Here is a 27,982-nt window from a genome sequence, read left to right as displayed (position 1 = left end):
ATAACAGTTCTACTCTCTCTTTTTCTATTGTCTTTTTTGTCTTTGATAAGTAGTGGGAGAAAAAAAAATTAAAATCGTGGTTTTCTTTTGTAACCTTTCCAACCAACCAAGATGACTGCCAGCGTTTCGAATACGCAGAATAAACTGAACGAGCTTCTCGACGCCATTAGGCAAGAGTTCGTCCAGGTCTCGCAAGAGGCAAACACCTACCGCCTCCAAAACCAAAAGGACTACGACTTCAAAATGAACCAGCAATTGGCCGAGATGCAGCAGATTAGAAACACCGTCTATGAACTGGAGCTGACTCACAGGAAAATGAAGGATGCGTATGAAGAGGAGATCAAGCACCTGAAATTGGGGCTGGAACAAAGAGACCATCAGATCGCCTCTTTGACTGTTCAACAACAACAGGTCCAGCAACAGCAACAGCAGGTCCAGCAACATTTGCAACAGCAGCAGCAGTTAGCCGCTGCATCCGCGCCTGTTCCAGTTCCACAGCAACCAACAGCCACCACCTCGGCTACCACTACTCCAGCAGCAAACACAAACACCGGCTCACCATCGGCCTTCCCAGTACAAGCTAGCCGTCCCACCCTAGTCGGCTCTCAATTGCCCACCACTACTTTGCCCGTAGTGTCCGCAAACAGTCAACAGCAGCTACCCCCACAACAACAATTGCAACACCAGCAACTCCAACAACACCAACAGCCTCCGCCTCAGGTTTCCGTCGCCCCATTGAGCAATACCGCAATCAACGGGTCCCCGGCTTCCAAGGAGACAACCACTTTACCCTCAGTCAAGGCACCAGATTCTACTTTGAAGGAAACTGAACTAGAAAACAACAACGCCTCCTCGACGATAAATGACATCGGGTCTACCATCACCACAACCACTACTGCAGCCGAGCCCGAAATCAAACCTAAGGAGGAGGATGCCAAGCCCACCGATTTACACCAAGATCATTATTTGGTCCCCTACGATCAAAGAGCTAACCACTCCAAACCTATCCCCCCTTTCCTGCTCGACTTGGACTCTCAATCTGTCCCCGATGCGCTGAAGAAACAAACAAACGATTACTACATCCTATACAACCCAGCATTACCAAGGGACATCGATGTTGACCTACACAAATCTCTGGATCACACCTCTGTCGTTTGTTGCGTGAAGTTCAGTAACGATGGTGAATACTTGGCCACAGGCTGCAACAAGACCACACAAGTGTACCGTGTCTCCGACGGGTCCTTGGTGGCTCGCTTGTCAGACGATTCTGCCGCCAACAACCACAGAAACTCTGTTACAGAAAACAACACAACAACATCCACGGACAACAACACAATGACCACCACAACCACCACCACAATTACTACCACAGCAATGACCACAGCAGCCGAGTTGGCCAAAGACGTGGAAAATTTAAACACGTCGTCCACACCATCATCCGACTTGTACATCCGTTCAGTATGTTTTTCACCAGATGGGAAATTCTTGGCCACAGGTGCTGAAGACAGACTAATTAGAATCTGGGATATCGAAAATAGGAAAATCGTTATGATTCTACAAGGTCACGAACAAGACATCTATTCTTTAGACTACTTCCCCTCAGGCGACAAATTGGTCTCCGGTTCCGGTGATCGTACTGTCCGTATTTGGGATTTACGCACAGGTCAGTGTTCGTTAACTTTGTCCATTGAGGACGGCGTTACCACCGTGGCTGTATCACCAGGCGATGGTAAATACATTGCTGCCGGTTCGTTAGATCGTGCCGTGAGAGTTTGGGATTCCGAAACTGGGTTCTTAGTAGAAAGACTGGATTCTGAAAACGAGTCAGGCACGGGTCACAAGGACTCCGTTTATAGCGTTGTCTTCACCAGAGATGGTGAAAGCGTTGTATCCGGTTCATTAGATAGATCCGTTAAACTTTGGAATTTACAAAACGCCAACAACAAGAGCGATTCTAAGACACCAAATTCCGGTACTTGTGAAGTTACATATATCGGCCACAAAGACTTTGTGTTGTCCGTGGCCACCACGCAAAATGATGAATACATTCTGTCAGGTTCCAAAGACCGCGGTGTCCTATTTTGGGACAAGAAGTCTGGTAATCCGTTGTTGATGTTGCAGGGCCATAGAAATTCAGTTATATCCGTGGCCGTGGCAAACGGATCTCCGTTAGGCCCCGAATATAACGTTTTTGCTACTGGTAGTGGTGATTGTAAAGCAAGAATTTGGAAATACAAAAAAATTGCACCAAATTAAGAACAGAACACAAAAAAAGGAACACTTTACAAATGTAACTAACTAAACTATTATTCAATTCATTGTCATTATATCTTTTTTCCTCTCTATTCTATTTTTTTATCTCTTTTCCCTATTCCATTTTCTATCTATTATTTTGTTATGTTATGATTCAGGTACACTAAAAGAAAACAATCGTTCTCTTTCCACCACTCATCGCTCCTCTCCTTTTTCTGTGTCTTCAAAATTATAATTCATTATCTTCTAGTTGGTACGAATTTGTTGTATATTGTATAAGCTTTTTTTTTCTTTTTATATATATTATTTACTATATCTATTTTCTTTCTCATATTTAAAGCTAAAAAAAACTACATGTGTTTATGAATATAACAATTTGTAATTATAGGTCCTTAATTTCCTTTTCCAAAGCGGCAGGATTGGCTCCAATGATCTTTCCTATGAGTTGACCATCTTTCCCAAGAACAAAAGTGGGCATAGCCGTCACTTCACATTCCTTGGCAATATCTGGTGCTTCGTCCACATCGCATTTGACAAATCTCACTTCTGGGTAAGCTTGAATTAGCTTTGTCAAGTGTGGTTGCATCATCTTACAGGGACCGCACCAGGTGGCATAGAAATCAATAACTAACTTGTCATTTTGCTTGACCAGGTTTTTAAATTCTATTAGATTGGTCAATTTAGTGATATTGGAATACGAGGATTGAAACCTTGTATATTGTAGAGGCCTGATCACCGCTCTTATGGTAGGTCTACAGAACAACATGGCGGCTTTACTTCTGTTTCAAAGAATAGACTAGAATTGATTAGCAAAAGAAGGGGGTTAGTCTTACTTTATACCAAAATCGGGGCGATTTTTCCCTTTATGTGGAAACAATAAATTATAACAGAGGTAATCTATATACCACTGATACTTGGAAATAAACACACAGACACGCATGCATGAGTGCAACGTACTGGGACTCGAAACAATATACGGTATTGTAACTCATTATCATTATTTATAGTTTTGGTTGTTCTAAATACATAAAGTATATATAAAATTAGAACAAGTTTGAATGTCCATACAGGCGAATTAATCACAAAAAGCCATCTTCATACAGTGCCAGCAACTGGTCGTTTTTCGCTATATAAGCGTTAATATCTAGAGCAAACCTGTCCCAGTCTATCTGGGGAATGTCCTCATGATTGGCCCAATTTTGCTTCTGAAATCCATTCTCCACAGTGAATATTTCTCGTAGTAAATCCCTGCTCCCCGTCAACACATCTACAAATTCCTGGTAATTCTTGGTCTTTTGAACCCTGTGGAAGAGACCGCACAGGTTCTTGATGAACGATTCTCTTTCAACGATGAGGGTCTCTAGCTGCGTCTTGCGTTGTTCAAGCACGGCGTAATCGAGATCTTCACGTAGGTTCGCCTCTTGGAACTTGGCCACCGATTCGTACGTGCCCTTGGGAGTGATCATTCCAGTTATATAATCCAATATGCGCTGGCAACTAGTTATGCAACAGGGTTCTATTAGTTATCATTCCCTTTATAGTCATGGTCATTGCTTCGGTTTTATAGTCGGTGGCAAAACTATCATACTTGACGAAATTGCTATAACAACAGTGATAACAGTAGTATTTGTATCACTGCTAAGTAGTTTATGTTCTATTGATTTATATGCATATTGAGTTTAGTGTGGGTTCTTTCTCTCGAACCGGGCATCAAACAGACTCAAGTTGACGCACGAGTCGTTGAATGCAGCTGTATCGGTACCGCCAGCAGCCATTTCATCCGTATATTTGGTATTGTAGTTGGAAATGAAATGGTACGGTTCCATGGAAAATGCACAGACATATTTGTGATCGTTCTTGTCGTATATCAGCCATCTTTGTTCGTTCTCTTGGATTGTTTCCACTATGCTGATCCCCAACTCTAGATCAAGTGATTCCTTTTGTTCTGCATCTTCCTCGCCATCATCTTCCGCATGATCGCCACCGTGTGGCTTGGAATCTTTGACGAAAGAGGATACTTGGAAGGGTGGCAAGTTCAACAGTTTTTTCGGTAGTTCAATCTTGTTATTCATGTGGAATGGTGGGGTATCAATGGTGGACGAGTATATGGCAAACGATTTCAGTGAGGATAAGATCTCATAAAGGAACAGTTTCAATCTCAAATTGAACGATATTTTATCAAACAGTTTGCACATACTATCAATAAACGGGATTGTAGATTTGTCCTTGTTTAAATCCGCGATTATGTACTGAAAAATGGAGTTTTGGTGAAAAGTGAAAAGTTTTAGGACGGCGTCTATTTGTGTTTCTCTGTTAGATAGATTTGTTTCGTTCAGTTCGCTCAATTGCCTCACAATTTTGATTAGTAAATGGTAGTTTTTTATGGAAATTGTGATCATACCCGATGTTTCTCTTTGAAATCTTTTGGATAATGACGTTACAATCTCAATGACAACGACGATATAATTATCGTCCATCTTTTGATCGCTTGTTTGCAAACACTTGGTGCAGAAGTCTTCCTCTACAATTTGCGTTATCATTTCAATAGTCTGCATATCTTTCAGCTGGTCAAAAATCTGTGAACACAAATCATTGGAATTAGTTATTTCTATAATTTGGAAAATGAAAAATTTCAGGTCCTCGCTCATCATTTCTGATCCATTACCACCAGCATTATTATTCTTTATGAATTTTTTGATGCAAAAGCGAGTGAAAGCCTGGAAAATCCAAAGATTGGTAAAGTCCATCATGCTATAATATTCCACAGGCTCTATTTCGTCAACAGTATGGTCATCATCATCATCATACCTACCACCACCATTAGCACTATCACTACTATTATCCGGTTGCCCGCTACCCAATGGTATACCATTGAGGTCAGTAACCGATGGACACGTTGAATAGTATAAAATATCTTCCAAGATATGAGATGAATTTTCAACACTTTCATCCAGTAACAGCATGATGATCTTTGTGGATATTGCGAGTAGTTTGGGCGATGATCCGTAAGTTATAAGAATTTTTAATAAAATTTCATAATAATTCATTTCACCACTACTGTCATGAGATTTCCTATCTAATTCATGGCACGTTTGTAAGATTTTCTCAAAATTTGCTTTTATAAACTGTTCCTTGTGAAATCTCAAAAATAACCCATATGAGTTATCATTGTTTTTCAAGTTAATTGGTAGTAACTTGATAGTGAACTCAATCCCCAAGACATTCTGAATCACTTCAAAAGTGAGAAGTTTTAGTGAGATTAATTGTATTAAATTTTCATTTGTAAAATCTTTTCTCTTCAGGAAAATGGACATAAATTTATTGTATTCCTTTAAATTTGTTGCAATCAAAAGCATAACGTTGTTTCTTGCTTTCTGAAACTGTTTTCCTGTTTTGTCATCGCTATACCCAGAATTGTGCAGTAAGAATCTGATATTTATTTGAAACACTTCGGGGAAGTTCCAAGATTGTCCAATCGTATCGCTTGAGTTATTTATCACGGAGTAAACCCTTAGAACTTCTGACTTATCACTTTTCAGCTTCTCAGTTTTCAATTTTTCGTCGTTGTATACAGATTGCAATTCAACCCTTAAATCGATATCCACTTTCAAAACAAATGGGAAGTTTTTCATAAAAAATTTCCAAAATGGCATGAATGATGTGACGCTGTAAGCGGATACATCCTTTTCTCTCAAGACTTTCTTATAGATGAATATGAAAGTCTTTGTGAAAAGTATATGATCGTTAATGAATTGCGAAAACAATTTCTGGTAACAAAGTAATATATCCATTAATGCCTCTAGAGACTCTATATCACTCAATAGTTGATGATAAACAATGAATTCAATCCATTTGAAGAAGTGGTGGAACACTTCCAGATCGATACAAAAAATTTTGAATATCTTTAGCAGCACGATTCGATTAACAGTCGATAAAATCCCGGAACATAAATGCGATAAATACCACTCAGCAACCATAATTTTAATACTCAACGGGGTCTTGGTTAGTTGCATATCATTGGTATCATTGGATAAAATTCGTGTTTTGATTTGCTCTGTGATTTCCACGAGTTGGTCAAAATTGAAATTTTCATAAAATTTCACATCATACTCCATAACGTTTCTTAACACCATATTGTATTGACTTTTCATTAAAGGTGAAACTTTCAAATTAATCAATAGTTGAACATGTACAAATTTATCATTAGAATCCTGCAAATAAAGTAAACCGGAACTGATCAGTTTTCTAATGTATGTGGGGACCTTGATGATTCCATAAGTGATTAATATATTTAATAAGCGATACAGCGAGGGCATCATAAATGATATGACTTCTTTTTGGGATGAAAAGTTCTTGGCTAATTGGAAAACCAATGACCAGATGGCATCTTCAATCTGAAATTCGTGTAGATCCTCGTCTGTAGAATTTATTCGTAACAGTAATAGTTTCGCTACGAGTTGATTGGATTCATAATGATTGAATTGTCTTGATGGATGAATGGACCAAATGATCAATTGAATTATTTTGTTCATTGTTAGAGGATTCTGATCAATGTAGGTCGGCCAATCGAATTCCGTTGGGTTATCGTCCAATAGCTTGGTGAATTGGGTATCTATAGAGTTCAGTTGTATGCATGACAGTTTTGGGAATTGTTCACAAGTGCCAATGGTTAATCGGAAGTCGTTGGCGTTGGTGGATGACATCGTGATGTTTCTTATGGAAGAGTTATTTTTCAATGATTCGTTTCTATAACTGATTAATTCCAACTTTTTCTTGATCTCAGTATTTGAAGTGGTGCTAGCATTATACACAATTTCGAAAAGCAACGGCTTGTAGGTTTCCCAGTTTGATGAAGGGAAGATAAATACCTCCAAGGACTGTTCCTGAAAAATTTTTAAAATTAAGTTAGTCAAAATCTTTAGGATATTCATTTTGATCTTGTTATTCTTCTTTATGTCATTGATAATATAGTTTTCGTCATTAATCATTGATTTACTGTTGGATACGACGTAGTATTTATGCAGCAGCATATCCGTGATCTTCGACACTAAAAAGAACGGTTCTTTTTGATTTTTTGTGGGAGCAACAGCAGCGCTCGTTTCAATTTGACATATATCGTTCCAAAAAATCATCAGAATGTGTAAAGACAATGGTAGGAATTCGAAGTTTTCCATCTTGTTAATGAATTCCACAAGCCAATAATGGAATATTTCCTTGTTAATTAGTTTCAATGAGTAACAGTTGCCCAGAAGCTTCAAAAAATAAGAAATTTGCCTTTTCCACACACGCAGTTGTTGAGAATCGTTATAATGGTTTGTCATGTCAAAGATAAGTTTTTCCAGGATATAGACAAACGTATCCGTCCAGTCCTTCAGCAGATGCATGGAAATGGCATCCTCAAGCCCAGCAGCACTGGACCTCTTCTTTTTATGGTTGGACTTCCACTCGATAAAATAACAGCATTTGATTAACCAAACGGCTCTTTTCAAAGGTATGAACTTCAAATAGCACTGTTCGATGACTTGTCTTCTTTTCAAGCCGTGTGGTATGAACTTGCCAATCTTGATCAGCGAAGTGAAGGAGGAACTCAATTCTTGTAACCACGTCTCCTTCCTATGATCTGTTAGCGTAATTCTGTTGGGCAATTGGAACCCGGGCCCATGCAACGTCGTGGTAGAGTGCGAGGGAATTTTATTGATTTGGTCTTCTCTTATTTTGATGATTTTGTCGAATTGCTGGGAAAGCAGATTAGATTGAGTGACCAGCGATTCATGGACAGACGATCTCGCAGATATAGATTCGAAATTGACCATTGGCGTGTGGTAAAATCCCTTAGCCACAAAGTTTACCAAAATTTGGTCCTCCGCCGTAGAGTGTTCCCAAGGCTTAAAATCGGGGTACACTTGGTCTTCATGTTGCAAGCTTTTCACATACGGGTACAGGTCATCTGGAGGAGTCAGCACATACCGACCAGAACCGTTATTCATCGCGTTATTGCCTTACCTCTATTTACCTTTTGCCAATCTTATGACTAGTACTATAAATTCAATATTTTTTCAGAAGTGGTTAATGCGCTATAAAGAATATAAAAAAGTGTAGTGTATATGTATATTTTAAGAAGAAAATACATAGAATATGCAGACCTTTTCCGGCAAGGATGCTTAGTTCAGTTTGGTTTCGTTAGATTGAGCATTCATAAGTTTGGTTTCCCTCTGGAGGCCCGTTCGGTCGACGTTGGGCCAATTTCCCCAGTTGGACAGCCTGACTACCACACAGGTGGCGTTGTCCGAATGCTTCGAGGCAATGGCTTGGATGAACTTTATGGTTTCTTCTGCAACGAACTGTGGTGTGGCCTTCTTCAACCCCCAGGAGTTCACCGTGGAGGTGATCAGGTCTACCAGCTCTTGGTCTGCGAGCTGGTTGGTGATGCCATCTGTAACGAGAGCCAGAAAGCACTCGTCGCCATTAAAGGGCAGCTTTGATCGCTCAGAGCGTGGCAGACGCAAGGTGTTGCCAATGAGAAAAGAGAAGATGTCCGGTTCGCTTGATATTCCAAACGGCTTCCCGGCTACATCCCCAAACGATCTTGTGTTGGCAAAATTGTTCAGGAACCTGGTCTCTCCAAAAGCGTCTGGGTCCAGTCGTGAAGGATCCAGGCTTAGACGACGCCGTTCCCTGCTAGAGCTGGCATGATGGGTCGTCGTCAATGGGTGTGCGATCCCGTCCTGGTCGCACAGAATGATCTTGGAGTCGCCCACCTGGGTGACGATGAGCTTGAGCAGCCCGGAATGCGAGATCATCCATGAGTCATCCTCTTTGCCCTCGTCTGTAGGCGTGTTCGGAACGTCATAAGGATACAGAAAGACGGACGATGCAGTAGACCCAGCTGCGGTGCCTAGCTGGCAGCACTGGTCAAGATCGAACTGAGCATACCCATAAAAAAGCCGCAACCGGTCTTGCTCAGTGAGTAGCGCAATCTTATCAATGATGTTCCCCATCTTATCAAAGATCATCCTGCCCCCATTCTGGGCGAGGGCGGCGGTGTCCCCTTCCTCCATTAGCAGCAGTTCCTGCTTCGAGTTGCAGTTCTTTATAAATTTGTCGTAGAATCTGTCGAACATGGTCAGCTTCTGCTTCCAGTAGTTTCCCTCGGGAAACCTTCTTGCATACTCTTGAACCAGCCCCTTCAAGTCCTGCTTGCTCCAATGAGGCTCACGGCGGTCCAGGTAGCTGCACAGCCTGTCTGCAAGCAACTTCGACAGCTGCGCACCTTTCTCTCCGTGGCCATCGAACACGGAGCAGTTCAAAGCACTGCCATACACGTTGGGCCACGAACGCATCATCTTTATCGAGTAACTGTCCTGGTTGTCGAGCCGGCTGATCCTGCTCGTGGCATGGCCCACGTATCCGGGAAGCCCCCGTAACAGGTCCAGCTTCAGCCTAACCTTCTGCGATGGTTTGCAGTACGCATAAGCATTCCCCAACCGCATCGATTCCCCCTGTTGTGATACCCAAATAACCGATGGTAACCTCCTATTGCTACTACTGTTGCCACTTCCTTGTTTAATCATCTCGCATTGCACGAAACTCTTTTTTTTTTCAGTTCTTTTAAGAAAGAAACAAACTGAACAAGAACATGCTCATTTTTGAAGGCAGTCTGGTTAGAACAGAAGAGAAGTAACAGCAACGAGCATTAGCAATGTCCTTCTTTGGCTTAGAAAACAGCAGCAATGCGCGGGACGGTCCTCTGGACTTTGAAGAGAGTTACAAGGGCTACGGCGAGCACGAGCTCGAGGAGAACGATTATTTGAACAACGAGACGTTTGGTGATAATATCCAGGTGGGCACGGACTTCGATTTTGGCACCCCTCGCAGTGGTAGCAGCAATGCTGCTGCTGCCAACGCTGCCGGTACCACGGCAAGATCCTACGTTGCGGCCACTGCGGAGGGAAGAAGCGGTCCTGGTGCTCAAGCAGCCGCGGCAGCTCCTCTGGACTTAAAGCCAATGGAGTCGCTGTGGTCTACCGGACTACCTCCAGCTATGGCGCCACCCTCTCACGGTGCTATGGCCCCCGGTCCGCAGCAAATGGGCCCCCTACAGCCAATTTTATCCATGCAAGATTTGGAAAGACAGCAGCGCCAAATGCAGCAGCAGTTCATGAACTTTCACCCCATGGGTCCTCCACAGGGCCCTCCCCAGCAGCAATTCCCCATGCAGCCCCCTACGGGCCAACCAGGTCCCTCGCAATTTGCACCTCCACCTCCACCTCCTGGCGTCAATGCAAACGTCGGTCAAATGCCTATGGGCCCCGCTCAGGTGCCAGTGCAAGCATCACCACCACCCATGGGAATGGCCAATGGGCCTTCGCCAGGCCCTGTGCTTGGACCAGGTAAGATGCCCCTCCAAGGCGGACGTAGACCAAAGAGAGACCTGTCCCTTGAAGAGCAAAGACGCTTGCAAATCCGTCATGCTAAAGTCGAAAAAATCCTGAAGTACTCAGGGTTAATGACTCCTCGTGACAAGGACTTCATCACCAGATACCAACTCTCCCAGATTGTCACTGAAGACCCATACAATGAAGATTTCTACTTCCAGGTCTACAAGATCATACAAAGAGGCGGTATCACATCTGAGTCCAACAAGGGCTTGATTGCCAGAGCGTACTTGGAGCACTCCGGACACAGACTAGGCGGCCGCTACAAGAGAACTGATATTGCCTTGCAAAGAATGCAAAGTCAAGTGGAAAAGGCTGTCACCGTTGCCAAGGAAAGACCTTCGAAGTTGAAGGACCAACAAGCGGCCGCCGGTAACTCTAACCAGGACAACAAGCAGGCAAGCAACGTTTTGGGTAAGATCTCTTCCACTTTGAACAGCAAGAACCCAAGAAGACAGTTACAGATCCCTAGGCAATACCCCTCCGATCCAGACGCGTTGAAAGATGTCACTGATTCTTTGACCAACGTGGACTTAGCTTCTTTGGGATCTTCATCCGCTGGTTCATCTGTCCCTGCAGCCGCCTCTAAGCAAAGAAGAAGATCTTCGTATGCGTTCAATAACGGTAACGGCACTACAAATTTGAACAAATCTGGGGGCAAGAAGTTTATCTTGGAGTTGATTGAAACCGTTTACGAAGAGATTTTGGATTTGGAAGCCAATTTAAGAAACGGCCAGCAAACCGACAGTACTGCGATGTGGGATGCCCTTCACATCGACGACACTTCGTATGACGTGAACCCCTTTATCTCCATGCTCTCGTTTGACAAAGGTATCAAGATCATGCCCAGAATTTTCAACTTCTTGGATAAGCAACAAAAATTGAAAATTTTGCAAAAAATCTTCAACGAATTATCACACTTGCAAATCATTATATTGAGTTCTTATAAGACCACACCAAGGCCATCATTAACACAATTGAAGAAGGTCGATCTTTTCCAAATGATTATATTAAAGATCATCGTCTCGTTCCTGTCCAATAACTCCAATTTCATTGAAATCATGGGTCTGCTGTTGCAATTAATCAAGAATAACAACGTTTCATTCTTGACCACCTCCAAGATTGGTCTAAACTTGATCACTATTCTGATTTCTCGTGCCGCCTTAATTAAACAAGATTCATCAAGATCAAATATTCTTTCATCTCCTGAAATCTCCACATGGAACGAAATTTATGACAAATTATTCACCTCTTTGGAGAGCAAGATCCAACTGATTTTCCCTCCAAGGGAATATAACGACTACATCATGCGTCTACAAAACGAGAAGTTCATGGATGAGGCGTACATTTGGCAATTCTTGGCTAGTTTGGCCCTAAGTGGAAAATTAAACCACCAAAGAATAATCATTGATGAAGTACGTGATGAGATCTTCGCCACTATCAACGAGGGTGAGACTTTACAGAAGAAGGAAACAGAGTTGAGCTTACTAACTCAAAGGTCTCAAGATTTAGAAATAGAGATAAAATCCATCATCTATAATAAAGAGAAACTGTACCAAGATTTAAATCTGTTCTTGAACGTTATGGGACTAGTCTACCGTGATGGTGAAATATCCGAACTAAAGTAGTCTTTTCCTCTTTGTATAGCCTTAATGTTATTACGTATGTATTTTTTCCCCTTTTTTTTATCCTCAGTCCTTTGTATATCATTAATTGTATATGTTTTTATATAAGTATATTACTTCCTTTTTTTTTTCTTTGTTTGCCCTTATTAACGATTAAGTGCTATTCACCCAACGCAAAGGACCAAGCCATGATCGAAAATAAGGTAGAACTGGTGGCTGAACTGGTGCTAGAATCAGTGGGTAAAGCGGATGTGATAGCACGTAGCACAACGGGAACCAAGTTAAGCCAAGTGATTTTCCACATTATAGGATCATCCGATGAGGAAGGTGCAACCCCCTTTGAGTTAACGGTGGTCCAGACACTGGAAGACGATGACAAGTACACCGTTATCATTCGTCACCGCTCGTCGATCACCATGGCGTGCTTGGTGGATTACAAGGATTTCAAACTGCCTACGGAACTGAAATGGCCCCTGGAAAGAGACTCGTTGCCTGTGGATCCAGATTTGAAGCCTGTGCTCACGCAACTCAAGAAACAACCCAATGAAAGTGCCGATATGCCAAAGTTTGACGATGAATATCAAGCGCAAACAAGGCAGCAGCAGAGAGAGGTACCATTGAACCCGTACCCAGGCCTCACCGTGACCGAACCGGGCTTTACAAATCCAGCAGGAGGGTATGCAGACCGTGATCTGTACCCCATGGGCACAAGCCATCCAGACTGGTCTCGAGGGCTGCCCAATCCCTTGGGCTCTGCAGGTGGCCAAGGAGGTATGATATTTGACCCGAACAGAAGGCCTGCACAGAGACGAGAGGACATGCCGCCAGGATGGATGCCTGGATCCAGGTACAACGAACCGTTTGGGCCCGGATCCGGCGGGCTTGGAGGGCCAGGGTCCGGCTTTATCTAGTTTTGCAATATTTTATTAAGTTATTTAGTTTTTAAATATTGTACAGACCTAACTACACAGCAGCTCACTGGGCATCAGTGTACACAGCCAAGGTCATATCGTCGTGTTTGTACAAGTGCACGAGCAGTGAGTGGCCCCGTACCAGGGCAAAGCCCTCTGCATCCAGCGCTACTTGCGATAGTTCATCTATGTCTTCGAATCTCTGGCTCCCCACGCCCGTAGACTCTATGACGTTGTTGTGGGAGTCGAAGGTGATAGTCCCCCTGATATCCGACCGTTGTTCCGCTTCCATCTGTGGTTTTGGTGTGAACGCCTTGGTTTGGAACAGTGCATTCTGCTACTTGATAGCGCAAATCCTTTATTTTCGCTAGTTTGAAATTTAAGGTATCTATATATTGTATATGTCAACAAGAGAAGAAGATAGAATAAAGGAAAAGCGGGCAAACTTACTAGGGAAAATGCTGTCGTTGGACGATCTGCTAGGGCTGGTATACGTCTCGTCGTGGTCTATTTCAATGTACCCACCCATAATCACCAATTGGCGCCACAAGTCGGCTAGTGCGATATCGGTGGATTTTGTCATGCTGAACACGGCGGGCTACTCTTACTTGGTGATATCCATCTTTCTGCAACTATACTGCTGGCAATCGAAGGACGAGGGGTCCGACTCGGGCCGACCAAAGCTCACGCAGTTTGATTTCTGGTACTGCCTGCACGGCTGCATAATGAACGTTGTACTATTAACGCAGGTGGTTGCCGGGGCAAGCATCTGGCGGTTCCCCATACGGAGCCACCGCAAGATGAAGCTCGGGTACTTTAGGATCCTGTTGACATCGCTGGTCGTCTTTGCGATGCTCAGCGTGCAGTTCGTATACACAAACTGTATGCACGGCTGGGACAATTCGAGAACTCTGGCGTATTGCAACAACCTGTTTCTGCTCAAGATATCGATGTCGCTGATCAAGTACATCCCGCAGGTGACGCATAACTTGACAAGAAAATCCATGGACTGTTTCCCGATCCAGGGCGTGTTTCTCGATATCACGGGTGGTATCGCTTCGCTGCTCCAATTGATTTGGCAGTTGTCGAGGGACCAAGGTTTCAGCCTGGACATATTCATAACAAACTTCGGTAAGATCGGGCTCTCGGTGGTGACGCTAGTGTTCAACATCGTCTTCATTCTGCAATGGCTGGTCTACCGAGGCAGGGGCCCCGGTCTGGGGTAATACCCACTGTAGCGCAAGAGAAATCTGTACACTTTTTTTTTTTATATACACATATGTATGTATGATCTAGATAGACTAAGCCGGATGGAACTTGTACTTCTTTTTGGTGACAAGCACGTCAGTGAGGGCGTCGTCGTCGACAAACCACGACACACGACCGGCAGCACCCTCGTTGACGATGCTGCTGGGTAGGCCCTTCTCGGGCCGCTCCATGATGGTCTTGATCACAGGGGCCTTAGTGGCACCTTCAACGACGAACGTGACTCTGTGCGAGTGGCAGATCACGGGGATGGTCAGCGAGATCCTGGTCGAGGGCCCGCTGGGAGCGTTCTCCACGGGCACGACCCACGCCAGCTTCTCACGCAGACTGTCCTGGAAGTTCGGGAACAGCGATGCAATGTGGCCATCGGGAGCACACCCGAGCAGAAACAGGTCGAACATCGGAAGCTTGACGGAGTCCCTACCTGCGAACCCGCGGATAAGCACCTTCTCGTAGTTGTCTGCACACTCCTGTGGGTCGTCGATCAGCGACTCGTCGATGTGGTACACCTTCGGCGTCCCGTACTTTGCCGTGTCTATCTGGTCAAGTATCTTCCGCTTGGCACACCCGTAATTACTCTCGTTCGAGCTGAAGGGCACTAGCCTCTCATCTGCAAAGTAGATGTCCCACTTCCCCCACAGCACGTCCTCCCGCTTAAGCAGGCCCTCGTGCAGCACCTGGATCAGCGACCCACCGGACAGCGCAATCTTGAATCGCTTCTCCTTCTTAGCCTTGCTGTTGCTGCTGCTGCCACCATTCTTGACCTCCGAAGCTGACGCAGTACTTTTGCAGGACACCTCTCTGGTCATGTCCAACGCATTCACGCTGAGGTTGGTCACGGAATGCTTCCTCTCGCTCTTGGGGGCCAGTGCGCTGTCCTGGGCGTGGACCACATGGTCTGCCACGGCTTCCGCCACGCCTGAGAACTCGTGGAACGCGAATATCTTGGGCACCGTCGTAGTCATCTTGTCTTACCGCGAGTGTTCTGCGTGCCAGCCTCAACTGCTTCAGATGACAACTAAGATGCCTCTATTATCATCGAAATTTGCAAGGAAAGCCCCTGCAGGACCAGCCCTAACGTACCCTAATTATTTTACGACCGTCTCGTCAGGGCTTAGAAAATACAATATACCAGCCCTATTTGTTTTTAGTTTTAACCCTGGGCTGGAAAAGTGGAAATTTACGGGCCCGTGCCTTGATATCTTATGTAAAAAAAAAGCGATGCCAGGAACAATAGGATATGTTTAGCTGTTACAGCTGCTGTTGCTGTTATTGCTGTTGGCGAAGGACTTCTTCATAACTTACGTCTACGAAAGACATTCTGGTATAGGTGAGAACAGGAATGGGTACGGCGTATACGCAGCAGCAGCAACGGAGTGTTGAGGGCGGCGGCGGCGGGTTGCCGGCTTCGCCGCTGGGGGCCTCGAGCAAGCTCATGAAGAGACTGTCCAGTGTGGGCAGGGTGTCATCAGCGTCATCGAGTCACTCCAGCAGGAGCTCGTCGCGGTCTGACCTGCATGGGTCCGCGCAGATGGGTCAGCGGACCTTTAAAAACCAGTACGTGTTGAACGAGTCTCTGTACTTGGAGAGATTGAAGAAGACTGCGCTGGACGACTACTACACGAGGGGCATTGTGCCAACGACTCGGTATGACGACGACTACGAGCTGCCGGTGGACGAAGATGTAGATTCAGGTTCGCCCTTCTTCACGGCCACGCCTCAGCGCAGAGAAATGACTTTGGAGACCGGCGAATTGGTGGCCATGGACTCGCAGTCGCAGTCGCATGCTCTAGCGGAGCTGGCCGGAGATGAGTGCGTCGTGGAGCGGTTCAAGTGGCAGTCAATGCTGGCCAATGTGCTCAAGGGTGACATCGTCAAGAGCGAAAAGACCCGGATTGCCAACCAGGTGAAGAAGCCCGGCCTGAACACGGAACTCTCGGACGAGATATGGCTCGAGTTGAAGGCGTGGCTGAACGGTAAGACCGTGCAAGAGATGGAGCGGTCATTGAAGTACCTAAGGAACAATTCGGACTTGCTGTTCGAAGAGATAATGGAGTTCCGGGTCCCTCAGGGCAAGGAAATGTCTCTGGATGCGCTGGCAGACACTTTGCAAGGGCTCATGAACAGGTATCACGGTGCTATTTCGCATTGGCCCAACATGAGGAAAATGTACAGGGACAAGCCGATCACCAAGACCCGCGAGTTCACGCACAKGGTGGACGTGATGAACTCGTGGCTGAATTTCAAGACCAACTTAACGCTGAAGCGACGCGAGTTGGACGACTGGATATATCGTTGCTCGCCGACAAGTGGTGCGAACAACTTCCAAGAGGACGCCGACAACATACCGAACTGGAGTTGCAAATTGAAAAGCCTTGCCGAACAACTGATGAAGGAGAAAGATATTGAGTCTGTCTTTCAAAAAAACGTTTTCTACCCGTTATCGCCCTGGATGTTCAAACTGAAACAGAGCATTGTAAACTATGGAGAAACACTAACGAAGATGAATCTCGAGTATCCGTACGAAGGGTTGAGATTACTGCTCATTTTCCCCGTCTACCTCATCAAAGAGATTATTCTGATCAGACTATCATATGCACAGAAACTGAAAAATCCGACAATGATGATGGTTGATCAGATGATCGATGATTTCAACTCTGTTATTCGACTGTCTGTTCAATTGAAGTACACACTGACAAATTATTGCACCAATTGGCCATTCGAAATAAACTTTGACCCGAAATTCGAGGACACCGTCACAGAGGCCATTCGCTACCTATTCTCTCTTTTGAATTTGAAGCTGATCGACTCCAGCCAGAAGAATTTCAAAGCTCCTGACTTGCTCTTGAAGTATTGGGACGATTTGAAAAATGTCGGCCACTACATCAATGGTGCAGAAGCGGTTATTCCCAATGAATTTCTCAAGTTGACCTTAAGGCTGCTTCATAAGTTGCAATTCTATTTCTTGGAGCAACAAAGCTCTCTTCCGACTTTTACCAATGCTTCAGAAGCTGAAAAATGGTTGGGTTTGATGTTTGAAAATCTGGGAACCATGAAACGGAAACTGAACCGGTTTAGCAACGTTCTGACAAAGACTTTTCAGAATTCTGTCAGTTATCAAATCAAACACAATACAAATCTCTTGAGAAAACTAAAAAATGCTGGCTATTTTTTGATCTATTCAGGTGGGAGTTTGGAGTCTGATGGCATATATCTACTGGCATCCCCTGAACTATTGGGTTGTGATGATGACACCATTTTGAGAATCTTGCAAAACAAAGATATTGGTTGTGATTTGGTTCCCAAATTGGACATTCAAAATAACTTGAATATGTATGACATTAAAGCGGGGGAAACAGACCCAAATCTCTTGGTATCAAAGGAGGAAGACTGCAAGGGTGCTCCTTACTATCGTTTAGTAGCGAACACCTCGTCAGCTCACTTGAATAGAACCCCGATTTCGACAAAAGAAAGAGCTTCTGCTGACGACTACGATCAGTATATTAAGGAAGAGAACAACGAAGTCCTCGAACTAGAGCACGCTTTGAGTACATTGGGCGCACTGGTGGTACTTATTCCTGGAGAGTCGATGGTTTGGGAGGGGGAAATATATAAACTCTCTGAAGACAAAGATTTGACTTGTAGCGATGTTAATTTGACATCCAATGGTACAAACACTTTAGTCCTATTTAACCAAGGTTCCAACTATGCATTGGATTACCAATTCGACAAGCTTAACCAAATTTTGGGTGATTCTGTCTCGGTTGTGGAGAAACGATGTTCGCTCGATGCCATCGAATCTTCATTGCAAAGGATCAATAAAGCCTATTACAAATTAACTTATACGGTTTTGGACAACTATGACAAAATTTTAAAGGGCCTTATGGAACAGTTCCCAGAAAACGAATTACTGAACACAATATTCATGTTTGAAAGGGATTTTGGAAGGAGCTTCCTGAAGAATAACGTGTTCAGCCCAAAGAAAAAATCCGTCATCATCTTATTGATGGTTAAGTTGAGTATTGACTGGTTAAAATTTCTCGTCGAAGTTTGCGACCCCACAGAACAGCAAACCTTTAGATGGTGTGTTCCAGCGATGGAATTTGCCATGCAGATGACAAGCGGCTATAATATTTTGATATTGGATGATAACCAATTTCAAGAGCTTAAGGAAAAGATATCTGTATGTATGTCTTTGTTAATTTCACATTTTGATGTGATGGGTGCAAGAGCTACTGAAGCTGAGAAGGGTACACAGCAGGCAAGACTTAATATCGATATTAAAGAGAATATTGATGAGGAGGCCACACTGCAGATAAATAGTGAATTGAGATTAGAAGCTATCCGCAACTTAGAGCAAACTAGGAAGAAAAATCCGAGACGGATGGGAAAAGTCTTGGACGCCACAGATCAAGGAAACAAATATCTGTTATCACTAGCTTCATCACTATCGAACGTTTCGATGAGATGGCAAAAGAGAAGCTTTATTGGGGGTGGTACGTTTGGAAAAGTGTACTCTGCAGTCAATTTAGAAAACGGTGAAATTTTAGCCGTCAAAGAGATCAATTTGCATGATACAAAGACGATGAAGAAGATCTTCCCCTTGATCAAAGAGGAGATGAATGTACTAGAAATGTTAAACCATCCCAATGTTGTCCAGTATTATGGTGTGGAGGTCCATCGCGATAAAGTTAATATTTTCATGGAGTATTGTGAAGGAGGCTCCTTGGCAGCTCTTTTGGAGCATGGTCGTATTGAAGATGAAATGGTAACACAAGTATATACTCTCGAATTGTTGGAAGGTTTGACGTATTTGCATCAATCTGGTGTGGTGCATCGTGATATTAAACCAGAAAATATTCTCTTAGATTTCAACGGGATTATCAAATACGTCGATTTTGGTACAGCACGTACTTTCGTAGAAACAAGTACTAGAGCTATGAAGAATGCCACAAAGGATGACCTTGATACTCCTGAGTCTGAACCCGAAGCAAATTATATGGACGGTATGATGGGGACACCAATGTATATGGCTCCAGAGACTATTTCAGGTTCTACTACAAAGGGTAAGCTTGGAGCAGACGATGTATGGGCATTGGGATGTGTTGTGTTGGAAATGGTCACGGGGAGACGACCCTGGTCCAATTTGGATAACGAATGGGCTATCATGTACCATGTGGCAGCAGGACATATTCCTCAATTCCCCAACAAGGATGAAGTGACACAAAAGGGAAGAGTCTTCTTGGAAAGATGTTTAGTTCAAGATCCTACTGAGAGAGCTTCTGCCGTGGAACTACTGGTAGACCCCTGGATGGCGCAAATCCGGGATATAGCGTTCGGTAACCCAAGCCAAGATCAGGCGTCCGTCACAAGCTTATAGAGGGGACGTAGTATTTAATGTAATTTGAAATGATTTAATATATTTAATGTAATTTAACGTAATGTAATGTATTTTATTATGACAGACAGATGGCTAAGCTTCATTCTGGAGCCGTTACCCGAGTAATATTTATAGTGAAAAATTTTAAAGTGAAAAAAAAAATATGCGATGAGCTCGAAAATAGTAACTTTAAAATAATAGATACTTCATAGTAAAATTGATCTTTTGGCAATATCAGGAGGAGCACACTAAAACAACGTCCAGATGTCTACTTTAATCCCTCCACCTTCTAAAAAACAAAAGAAAGAAGCCCAACAACCTAGAGAAGTGGCTATTATCCCCAAGGATTTGCCTAATGTTTCGATCAAGTTTCAAGCTTTAGATACTGGTGACACCGTGGGTGGTTCCTTGAGAGTTCCTGGGGCTATCTCTGAGAAGCAATTAGAGGAGCTGTTGAACCAGTTAAACGGTACCTCAGATGATCCAGTGCCATATACATTCAGTTGTACCATCCAAGGTAAGAAGGCCAGTGATCCTGTGAAGACCATTGACATAACGGATAACCTATACTCTTCATTGATAAAACCAGGCCATAACAGTACAGAAGATCAGATCACACTGTTGTATACCCCAAGGGCAGTTTTCAAAGTAAAACCAGTGACTAGAAGTTCATCAGCCATTGCGGGCCATGGTTCCACAATTCTGTGTTCTGCTTTCGCACCACATACCAGTTCCAGAATGGTAACTGGTGCAGGTGACAACACGGCAAGAATTTGGGATTGTGACACTCAGACCCCAATGCATACTCTAAAGGGACATTTCAACTGGGTTCTTTGTGTTGCATGGTCTCCCGATGGCGAAGTGATTGCTACAGGTTCCATGGATAATACCATAAGGTTATGGGACCCGAAAACTGGAGAGTGTCAAGGTGATGCTCTCAGAGGTCACTCCAAGTGGATCACATCCTTGAGTTGGGAGCCTATACATCTCGTGAAACCAGGATCCAAACCGAGATTGGCTTCATCTTCTAAAGACGGTACCATTAAGATTTGGGACACAGTGAGTAGATTCTGTCAGTATACAATGAGTGGTCACACGAATTCGGTGTCTTGTGTCAAATGGGGTGGTCAAGGTCTATTGTATAGTGGATCTCATGACAGAACTGTACGTGTATGGGACATGAATTCCCAGGGTAGATGTATCAACATTTTGAAATCTCATGCACATTGGGTTAACCACTTATCGTTATCTACAGATTACGCTCTACGTGTGGGTGCCTTTGACCATACAGGTCAGAAACCCACCTCGCCGGAAGACGCACAAAAGAAGGCTCTAGCGAACTATGAAAAGATCTGTAAGAAGAATGGGAACTCGGAAGAAATGATGGTTACTGCAAGTGACGATTTCACCATATTTTTATGGAACCCACTAAAATCTACCAAACCTATAGCAAGAATGACTGGACACCAAAAGCTAGTCAACCACGTTGCATTCAGTCCTGATGGCAGGTATATTGTCTCAGCATCCTTTGATAATTCTATCAAGCTATGGGATGGAAGAGATGGTAAATTCATCTCCACGTTCAGAGGGCACGTAGCCAGTGTCTACCAGGTCGCATGGTCCTCGGATTGCCGACTATTGGTATCATGTTCCAAGGATACTACTTTGAAAGTGTGGGATGTGAGAACTAGAAAACTTTCCGTTGACCTTCCAGGTCACCAAGACGAAGTTTATACCGTTGATTGGAGTGTTGATGGTAAAAGAGTGTGTAGTGGTGGGAGAGACAAGATGGTAAGATTATGGACACATTGAGCTATATTCAAATACGACCAACATATACATATAAATATATATAACTGTGATATAGAATTGCATTTTTAAACACTTAAGTAGAAACTGTGGATCTTTGGTATTCTAGTCATCATGCACGAAGGATTTGGCAGATGATTTGGAATATAAGCAATAAAGTCTGTAAAGCTTAGCAAAAGAGGAAATCTTTACAAAAGAGGGAGTTTTTCCAAAGCGAGTTATTTTCAACTGTTTGTGTGTGTGCGTGCGTGTGTGGATAAACCATGATCAGAGTGTGTGCTATTAAAAGTTGTGTCAGAGGGGGGGTTTTGCCAAGACCTGCTACCGCCTCCATATTCCAAATAACAAGATGTGCATCCACTAACGCAGAGCAAGCGGCTGAGACTGAGGCTCCAGTTTTCCCAAGATTAGAAGAGGTGAAGATGGGTGAGCTCATAGGAGGAAGTAATTTTGGCCAAAAGACCTACCATGTCGAAAGAAGTAGTACGGGGAACTTACCGGTGTATTCCGCTTACAAAAATGGTGGGAACAAGACTATCACCGAGATCAGGAAAATCCAAGGAGACATAATTCAATTGAGAAACGACTTGCAAGAGCAACTGCCCTTTATACCCAAGGAGTCGTGGTCTGTGGTGATGCAATCCAAAAAAATCATAATTAAAGGCAATGCTGTAGAAGCAGTTAAAAGAGTATTAACCAAGAAATTTTAGTTGTTGCTGATGTATAAAAAAAGTTGACATGTATATAGTTAAGTAGAATTCATAGTTACGGAGAGGCTAAGTCGATCGAAAGAAATTCGCTTATTCGCGTCTCAATGACACAGTGCGAGACTTTTTGTTCATGCACTTGTACGCAGCAAAACAACCGGCAAGAACCATTAAACCCAGCGATATTTGGGCGACTGGGTGATTTGGGTTATAGTAGTTCATACTGGTAATAGCGGTAGTGGTGGCACGGCCCTTTTCTTTTCTGAAGATATCCTTCAAAGTGGTGCCAAGAGAGGAATCGCCCTTTCTAAATGCCTCGACATTTTTAATGTAAGTATCGTGTAGCTCTTCGATATTCCCGATCTTCAATGTTTCGAATACAAAATATAAAAACTTCGTTTCGTCAGCCGGCTTCCCGTACTCGTTCGTTTCTGTGTACTGGACGATGTCCATTAGTTCATCTAAGCCAGAGAGGATTTGACCGAACACAACACTTTTACCGTCCAGCTCCTCATTGCCGTCCACTTTAGTGGTGATGATGAATTCCGAAGTGTTAGAATCAGGGCCGAAGTAAGCCATGGCCAATCTACCGGGTCTATCATGTTTCAAAAGGAAATTTTCATCTTCAAACTTTGGGCCATAAATGGTGAAGGGTCCTACATCGGGGGCAACCACACCGCCCTGTATGAAGCTGTTGGGGAAAACCTTGGAAATTTTACTCTTACGGTACGAATAAGTTTTAACGTCTTTGGGGTCCTGTCCCTCAACAACGGCCTTTACACCATGGCCCAGCAGAACAAAGTTGTTCACGGTCTTAGGCACCACTGTGCCGTACAATTCCAGCGTTAAGTCCGCCTGTTTGAGTGTGTTTGACACTGGATCGAGGTACTCGATAGAGATTGTCCCTCGGTGCGTAACGGGGGGGGTGGGCTCATAAATCTTCTGCAAATCTACATCTTTGGAGGTTACTTGCTTCCCCGATGAAGGCGCAGCATGTGTCTGATATAGCACCAGCGAGCACAGGCATAATACCAATGACTTCAACCACATGTTTAAATTTCGATCTTATCTGAAAGGTTGTTTGTTTTTCCGGTCTCCCTGTTCACGTGTATGCGTGCCTATTTCCGAATAACAATTAAGTAAGGCAATTCACGACCAATTCTCCTTGGCAAACCAAAACCCTCCATTTTCAAGCATGCATTAATATAACTTCTCTGGATCGTTTAACTGAACCTTTGAATTTTCAAAATTATGCACTATCAAACAGCAAAAAAAAAGGGCCGCACAAGCCCTGGAAAACGGAGGACACGTCTCGGTAAGCGTGTGTGGGTCTTACAAGTCGTATTTGGTGCAAAAGCCAAGCCAGTTACGACCGACGCAGGAGGATGAAGAGGTGGTGATGGTGGTGGTGCGAGTGGTCGGGGTGGGTGTGACAGAGCTCCTAGTTTTTGTGACGAGCCCTGACGAGGACACCCAGTCTCTGCTCGGGATGAAGTTCCAGTTGTAGCAGTCAACGCACGGCTCTGGCTCCACACACTTGGCAGCTTGTTCGTAACCAAGCAGAACTTCGTCGATGACCTTGTGTATTCTGTGGTTGAACATGTTGACACGCCAGCCCTTGTCGTTGACCACATCGTAGATGCAGACCCTGCCCGTGTGGCACGCGGTTTCCATGGCGTATCCCGCCAACGAGCAGCTAGAACTGGCTCCGTTGCACGTGCCCATGAAGATTGGGTCTGCGTTGTGGCCGAAGTGCCATATGCCCTCCATGTATGAGGGTAGTCCTGGTGGGAATGGCAGGTGCAGCCTCTTGGAAGCTAGCAACTCGCCCGGAGACTCGAAGGCCACCGCCGGTAATCCAAACGTGCGGCCTAGTAGACTGGCCAATGCACCACCCAGCGAATGGCCTGTGACCCAGATGGCGGAGTCAGGATATTCTTCCAGAACGCCCTTGTATATGTCGATGATCGTAGAGTAGAATCTATCCTTACGTATGAGCTCCTTTTCCAGACACGACTCATCACATGTGTACGACTTCACGTAGCAGTCGCACGCGGTGGTCCATAGGTAGCTCACTCTTGCACAACAACATGAAAACAGCAGGTTGTCGTTGACCTTGTCGTTTCCCGTGGTTTCGTCTTCACCAGACCCCGGTAAACCTTGCGCACTGGTCCCCTTTATTGAAAGCACTACGATGTTTTCTAGTTCGTTGTAGAAAACATGGCCACGGATACCATCACCATCCCAGCCAAAATCTTCAGGCTCTGTTTCATTCCACGGTTGTGTCACGTTGCGCCAGTCCCCTGTTTGCGGTATTCTCACATACGCGTTAGACGACATTAACGCCAAGGAAATAACCGTATCTCTATCAGTAATGTTGGGAGCCACAACGTCATCATCTATCCACATGGCGTGTGCCTCGGCTTCCGACATGTATGTCTCTCCGGATATATATGCTTCCATATATTCCGGATCCCTCTGCTTCATGCGCTTCAGCGTCAGTGGCACTTTCCCCAATGCAAGCTCAACGCCAAATGGGTTGGAAGTGGCGTACTCGGCATTATTAGTCCACAAGGGCTCTGAACCCTCGTTTCCTTGCATTTGGACTGCAGTTTCCTGGTACAGAGTTCCAGCCTTGGAGATGAACTCCGGGGTCACCTCTAGTCTCTGGTGCCAGCGGTGGTTGACTCCAACACCATGTCTGTAAATGGACTTTAGTTTGAATGTGCTCTTGGACTTTTGATCCAGAATCCCCTTAGATGATCTCTTGCTTGCCGGCAGAGTCCCCGGTACAAACACGCAGTAAGCGGCAAAGCAGAGTATCACGAGCGTTAGCACGTATCCTGTATGCAGAGGAAACCTCTTGTGCGAGGAGCGTTTACTCAGCATTCAATAGTATATTTTTCTTGTTTCCGTAGATGATGTACCCTTATGAGTCCTTGATTGTGACAGTAACCTTGTTTTTTAAGCAACAACGCCGTCTTGAATAATTGTCCAAACTGTAGATGCAGATTCAGATACACTAGATATCTTAAAAACCGAAAGCAGGTGTGGAGCTCTTCACATGATAAAGAATTCTCATCTATCTATCTATCTATCTATATATATATATACAGCATCTTATTACGTACTGTTGAATTGCCGAGCGGGTAACAATAAGCATGCCAAAAAGTTGCAGTCTTCACTTCTTCAAAACGCGATCGTTTCAAGCATAAAGCAATGGTATGAGGGCACACTCGAGCAAGCTGAAGCACTTCCAGGCCCGCTTGTAGTGTATTTTGGGAATTATTCTTTTTTTTTATATTTTGGTTGTGTTTAAGACAATTAAGCAAGAAAAGCTAAAACAGAAAACAAAGGATCTGGGTTAGACTTCGCCAAGCCGGAAGTTGAGAAGCGTTCTGACACTGCACAGTTTCTAAGAATATAACATTACATGGCTTAGCTTCGGCGTAATCTAAACCATTACCATGGCACCCTATACGAAACACCGCCACTTTCGTATGGGGTGATTGGAATTAACCCTCACTATAGCAAAGCACAAGACCTATTAAAAGCAATTATATTCAGATATACCCTATGCTTTGTTTCAATAAACCCTATTGTCCTTTTTTCTCTATTCAGCAATTTCCAGGTGAGATTTTGAGAAATGCAGAGTGTGTATGACTAACTATTAACACTTTCAGGTAATCAAATTCATAGTTACTTGGAACGACGGAGCTTATTCGTAAGCAACAAATTGTGCACTTTACGTCTTTTGAGCCTCTTCTCTCCTTTTTCTCCCCCTACACTTTGAAGAATTGGTATAATAATGAGTGGCGATTCTGCTGATTATAATGTCGGATACCCGATATACGGTGCCAAGTTTATTAATGAAGACACTTTGTTGGTAGCCGGTGGTGGTGGCCAGTTCAATTCCTCATTTCAGAACAAAATTACCGCGTTGAAGATTAATTTCCAGAAAAAGAAACACATTAGAAGATTTCGTGAAATTACTCTAGAATCGATTGATGATGCGCCAGCTTCACTGGACTGTAACAACAATCTGATTTTGATTGGCTGTAACGAACTGATTGGCGAGCCTTCCATGGAGGACGTCAATCACCACCTGAGAAAATTTGTTTTTGAACAAGAGCATTTGAAATTTGTCGCGAGTATTGATTTCAACAGAACCACGGACCCATCCGTGTTCACTAAGTTTATATATATAAATCAAAGTGCCACGGTGGCAGCGATTGCATCCTCCGAAGTGCCCACAGTGATCAGGATCATTGACCCCAGAACCTTGACTGAGAATTACGAAATTGAAACGGGCAAGGAAGTTAACGATTTACACTTCGCTCCCAACGGCATCCTGTTGTCTTATATCACTTCCAACTCTTTGGAAGTAGCATCTGTAAGGGATGGGAAATTCGTGGCGAGGAAAACAGATTTTGATGAAACACTCATTCTTTCTAATGTTAGATTCCTCAACGATAATACACTCTTGGTCGCAGCATCATTGTCCAATTCTGATGGTGTTTCTTTGTTGAAGCTGGGCGTAAACTCCCAGGGGATTAAGATTTTGAAAACTGCATCGTTTATGTTTGACTTGAATGGAATAACATCAATGGATGTTTCCCCAAACAAAGAGTTCGTTGGGTTGTCCTCTAATGACAATTCAATTGCCATCATCAACATCGGGAAGCTAAAGCTTGCTAAACTAGTGCCAAGAGTGCATGAATCTACTATAACAAGGGTCACCTTCTCTCCAGATTCCAGGTATTTGGCAAGCACTTCTATGGGAAACACAATCAATGTGTTGAAACTTTCCAATAACTCATCATCTTTCTTACACAAGGTATGGAAATTTTTCGTCAATTTTGTTTTATTAGTGGTTTTGGCCGGTGCTGTTCAGCTTGGTTACAAATATAATGTACATGGACTCCTTTACACATATGCCCAAGATGTGTATAAAGCCAAGTTCAAAGAGAACAACCGCACACATGAGGAATCGTCATCTTATTTCACCATTAACGATGCTACTAGGGACATTACCATAACTGCCGATATCGTCAGTGTTACTGAGTTAACAAGAGATATCGATACCGAGCTCTCCTCATTTGATACTAGCGCTATGATAACAAACAGAGATGGCGAACCAAGCTCTGTTTGGATATCAGCATCATCTGTCTTACAGTCAAGTTCGGTAGATGCACACACATCGGTCATTCCATCATCTCATGCTTCTTCGGAAGCTTCTGAATTTGTTACTGTCAGTGAGGGTTCGGTCTCTTCCAGATCCCCTGAAAAAAGTGCTACTAATGAATCCATCTTTCTCGAATCCACTCCAGAGGTCAACAAATCAATAACTTCTTCCATCGTCGAAACAATACCTGTTTCACCATCAGCAGAGGTCACACCATCATCTTTGGGGTCAGCCGTAGGGTCGCCAGAGTCATCATCCTCTTTGGGTGAGAAAACTCATTCGACCTTCATTGAACAGCAATCAGAAGAGCAAAGAACAATGAATAGTATCAACGAAGCTGAAACTACAAGCAGTGAATTTTCCCTAACATCAAAACCAACATCAACATCAACATCAACATCAACATCAACA

At 43.9% G+C, this 27,982-nt stretch overlaps 14 protein-coding genes across 14 annotated transcripts; 6 read left to right on the top strand and 8 right to left on the bottom strand.

Moving 5' to 3' along the window:
- Positions 1-111: 111 nt before the first annotated feature.
- TUP1 (chromatin-silencing transcriptional regulator TUP1) lies at positions 112-2,256 on the top strand (the record flags this gene model as incomplete). The annotated part of the gene is made up of 1 exon (XM_018364043.1): positions 112-2,256. The coding sequence occupies one exon, from the start codon at positions 112-114 to the stop codon at positions 2,254-2,256; it is 2,145 nt and encodes a 714-aa protein (XP_018223447.1).
- Positions 2,257-2,635: 379 nt separating this feature from the next.
- On the bottom strand, positions 2,636-3,019 carry TRX3 (Trx3p; the record flags this gene model as incomplete). The annotated part of the gene is made up of 1 exon (XM_018364042.1): positions 2,636-3,019. One exon carries the CDS (start codon positions 3,017-3,019, stop codon positions 2,636-2,638), a length of 384 nt encoding a protein of 127 aa, XP_018223446.1.
- Positions 3,020-3,332: 313 nt separating this feature from the next.
- On the bottom strand, positions 3,333-3,719 carry AHC2 (Ahc2p; the record flags this gene model as incomplete). The annotated part of the gene is made up of 1 exon (XM_018364041.1): positions 3,333-3,719. One exon carries the CDS (start codon positions 3,717-3,719, stop codon positions 3,333-3,335), a length of 387 nt encoding a protein of 128 aa, XP_018223445.1.
- A 213-nt stretch (positions 3,720-3,932) lies between these two features.
- On the bottom strand, positions 3,933-8,240 carry SRB8 (Srb8p; the record flags this gene model as incomplete). The annotated part of the gene is made up of 1 exon (XM_018364040.1): positions 3,933-8,240. One exon carries the CDS (start codon positions 8,238-8,240, stop codon positions 3,933-3,935), a length of 4,308 nt encoding a protein of 1,435 aa, XP_018223444.1.
- Positions 8,241-8,414: 174 nt separating this feature from the next.
- Positions 8,415-9,824, bottom strand: PTC6 (type 2C protein phosphatase PTC6; the record flags this gene model as incomplete). The annotated part of the gene is made up of 1 exon (XM_018364039.1): positions 8,415-9,824. The coding sequence occupies one exon, from the start codon at positions 9,822-9,824 to the stop codon at positions 8,415-8,417; it is 1,410 nt and encodes a 469-aa protein (XP_018223443.1).
- Positions 9,825-12,501: 2,677 nt separating this feature from the next.
- Positions 12,502-13,224, top strand: FUB1 (Fub1p; the record flags this gene model as incomplete). The annotated part of the gene is made up of 1 exon (XM_018364038.1): positions 12,502-13,224. The coding sequence occupies one exon, from the start codon at positions 12,502-12,504 to the stop codon at positions 13,222-13,224; it is 723 nt and encodes a 240-aa protein (XP_018223442.1).
- A 64-nt stretch (positions 13,225-13,288) lies between these two features.
- EGO2 (Ego2p) lies at positions 13,289-13,516 on the bottom strand (the record flags this gene model as incomplete). Its single annotated transcript, XM_018364037.1, has 1 exon — positions 13,289-13,516. One exon carries the CDS (start codon positions 13,514-13,516, stop codon positions 13,289-13,291), a length of 228 nt encoding a protein of 75 aa, XP_018223441.1.
- Positions 13,517-14,525: 1,009 nt separating this feature from the next.
- SOL2 (Sol2p) lies at positions 14,526-15,455 on the bottom strand (the record flags this gene model as incomplete). Its single annotated transcript, XM_018364036.1, has 1 exon — positions 14,526-15,455. One exon carries the CDS (start codon positions 15,453-15,455, stop codon positions 14,526-14,528), a length of 930 nt encoding a protein of 309 aa, XP_018223440.1.
- A 377-nt stretch (positions 15,456-15,832) lies between these two features.
- Positions 15,833-19,870, top strand: SSK22 (mitogen-activated protein kinase kinase kinase SSK22; the record flags this gene model as incomplete). Its single annotated transcript, XM_018364035.1, has 1 exon — positions 15,833-19,870. The coding sequence occupies one exon, from the start codon at positions 15,833-15,835 to the stop codon at positions 19,868-19,870; it is 4,038 nt and encodes a 1,345-aa protein (XP_018223439.1).
- Positions 19,871-20,134: 264 nt separating this feature from the next.
- On the top strand, positions 20,135-21,682 carry RSA4 (Rsa4p; the record flags this gene model as incomplete). The annotated part of the gene is made up of 1 exon (XM_018364034.1): positions 20,135-21,682. The coding sequence occupies one exon, from the start codon at positions 20,135-20,137 to the stop codon at positions 21,680-21,682; it is 1,548 nt and encodes a 515-aa protein (XP_018223438.1).
- Positions 21,683-21,942: 260 nt separating this feature from the next.
- Positions 21,943-22,389, top strand: IMG2 (mitochondrial 54S ribosomal protein mL49; the record flags this gene model as incomplete). The annotated part of the gene is made up of 1 exon (XM_018364033.1): positions 21,943-22,389. One exon carries the CDS (start codon positions 21,943-21,945, stop codon positions 22,387-22,389), a length of 447 nt encoding a protein of 148 aa, XP_018223437.1.
- Positions 22,390-22,479: 90 nt separating this feature from the next.
- CPR4 (peptidylprolyl isomerase family protein CPR4) lies at positions 22,480-23,436 on the bottom strand (the record flags this gene model as incomplete). The annotated part of the gene is made up of 1 exon (XM_018364032.1): positions 22,480-23,436. One exon carries the CDS (start codon positions 23,434-23,436, stop codon positions 22,480-22,482), a length of 957 nt encoding a protein of 318 aa, XP_018223436.1.
- A 282-nt stretch (positions 23,437-23,718) lies between these two features.
- ATG15 (triglyceride lipase ATG15) lies at positions 23,719-25,275 on the bottom strand (the record flags this gene model as incomplete). The annotated part of the gene is made up of 1 exon (XM_018364031.1): positions 23,719-25,275. The coding sequence occupies one exon, from the start codon at positions 25,273-25,275 to the stop codon at positions 23,719-23,721; it is 1,557 nt and encodes a 518-aa protein (XP_018223435.1).
- Positions 25,276-26,194: 919 nt separating this feature from the next.
- On the top strand, positions 26,195-27,982 carry DI49_0813 (WD40 repeat domain-containing protein; the record flags this gene model as incomplete). Its single annotated transcript, XM_018364030.1, has 1 exon — positions 26,195-27,982. A coding segment is annotated over one exon (1,788 nt), but the record flags the coding sequence as incomplete, so codon positions are not given.

The sequence above is a fragment of the Saccharomyces eubayanus genome, chromosome III, assembly GCF_001298625.1.
Source record: "Saccharomyces eubayanus strain FM1318 chromosome III, whole genome shotgun sequence".
In the NCBI taxonomy this organism is placed as follows: Eukaryota; Fungi; Ascomycota; class Saccharomycetes; order Saccharomycetales; family Saccharomycetaceae; genus Saccharomyces; species Saccharomyces eubayanus.
Note: the sequence above shows the minus strand (reverse complement) of the source record. Positions and strands in the feature narration are given on the sequence as shown.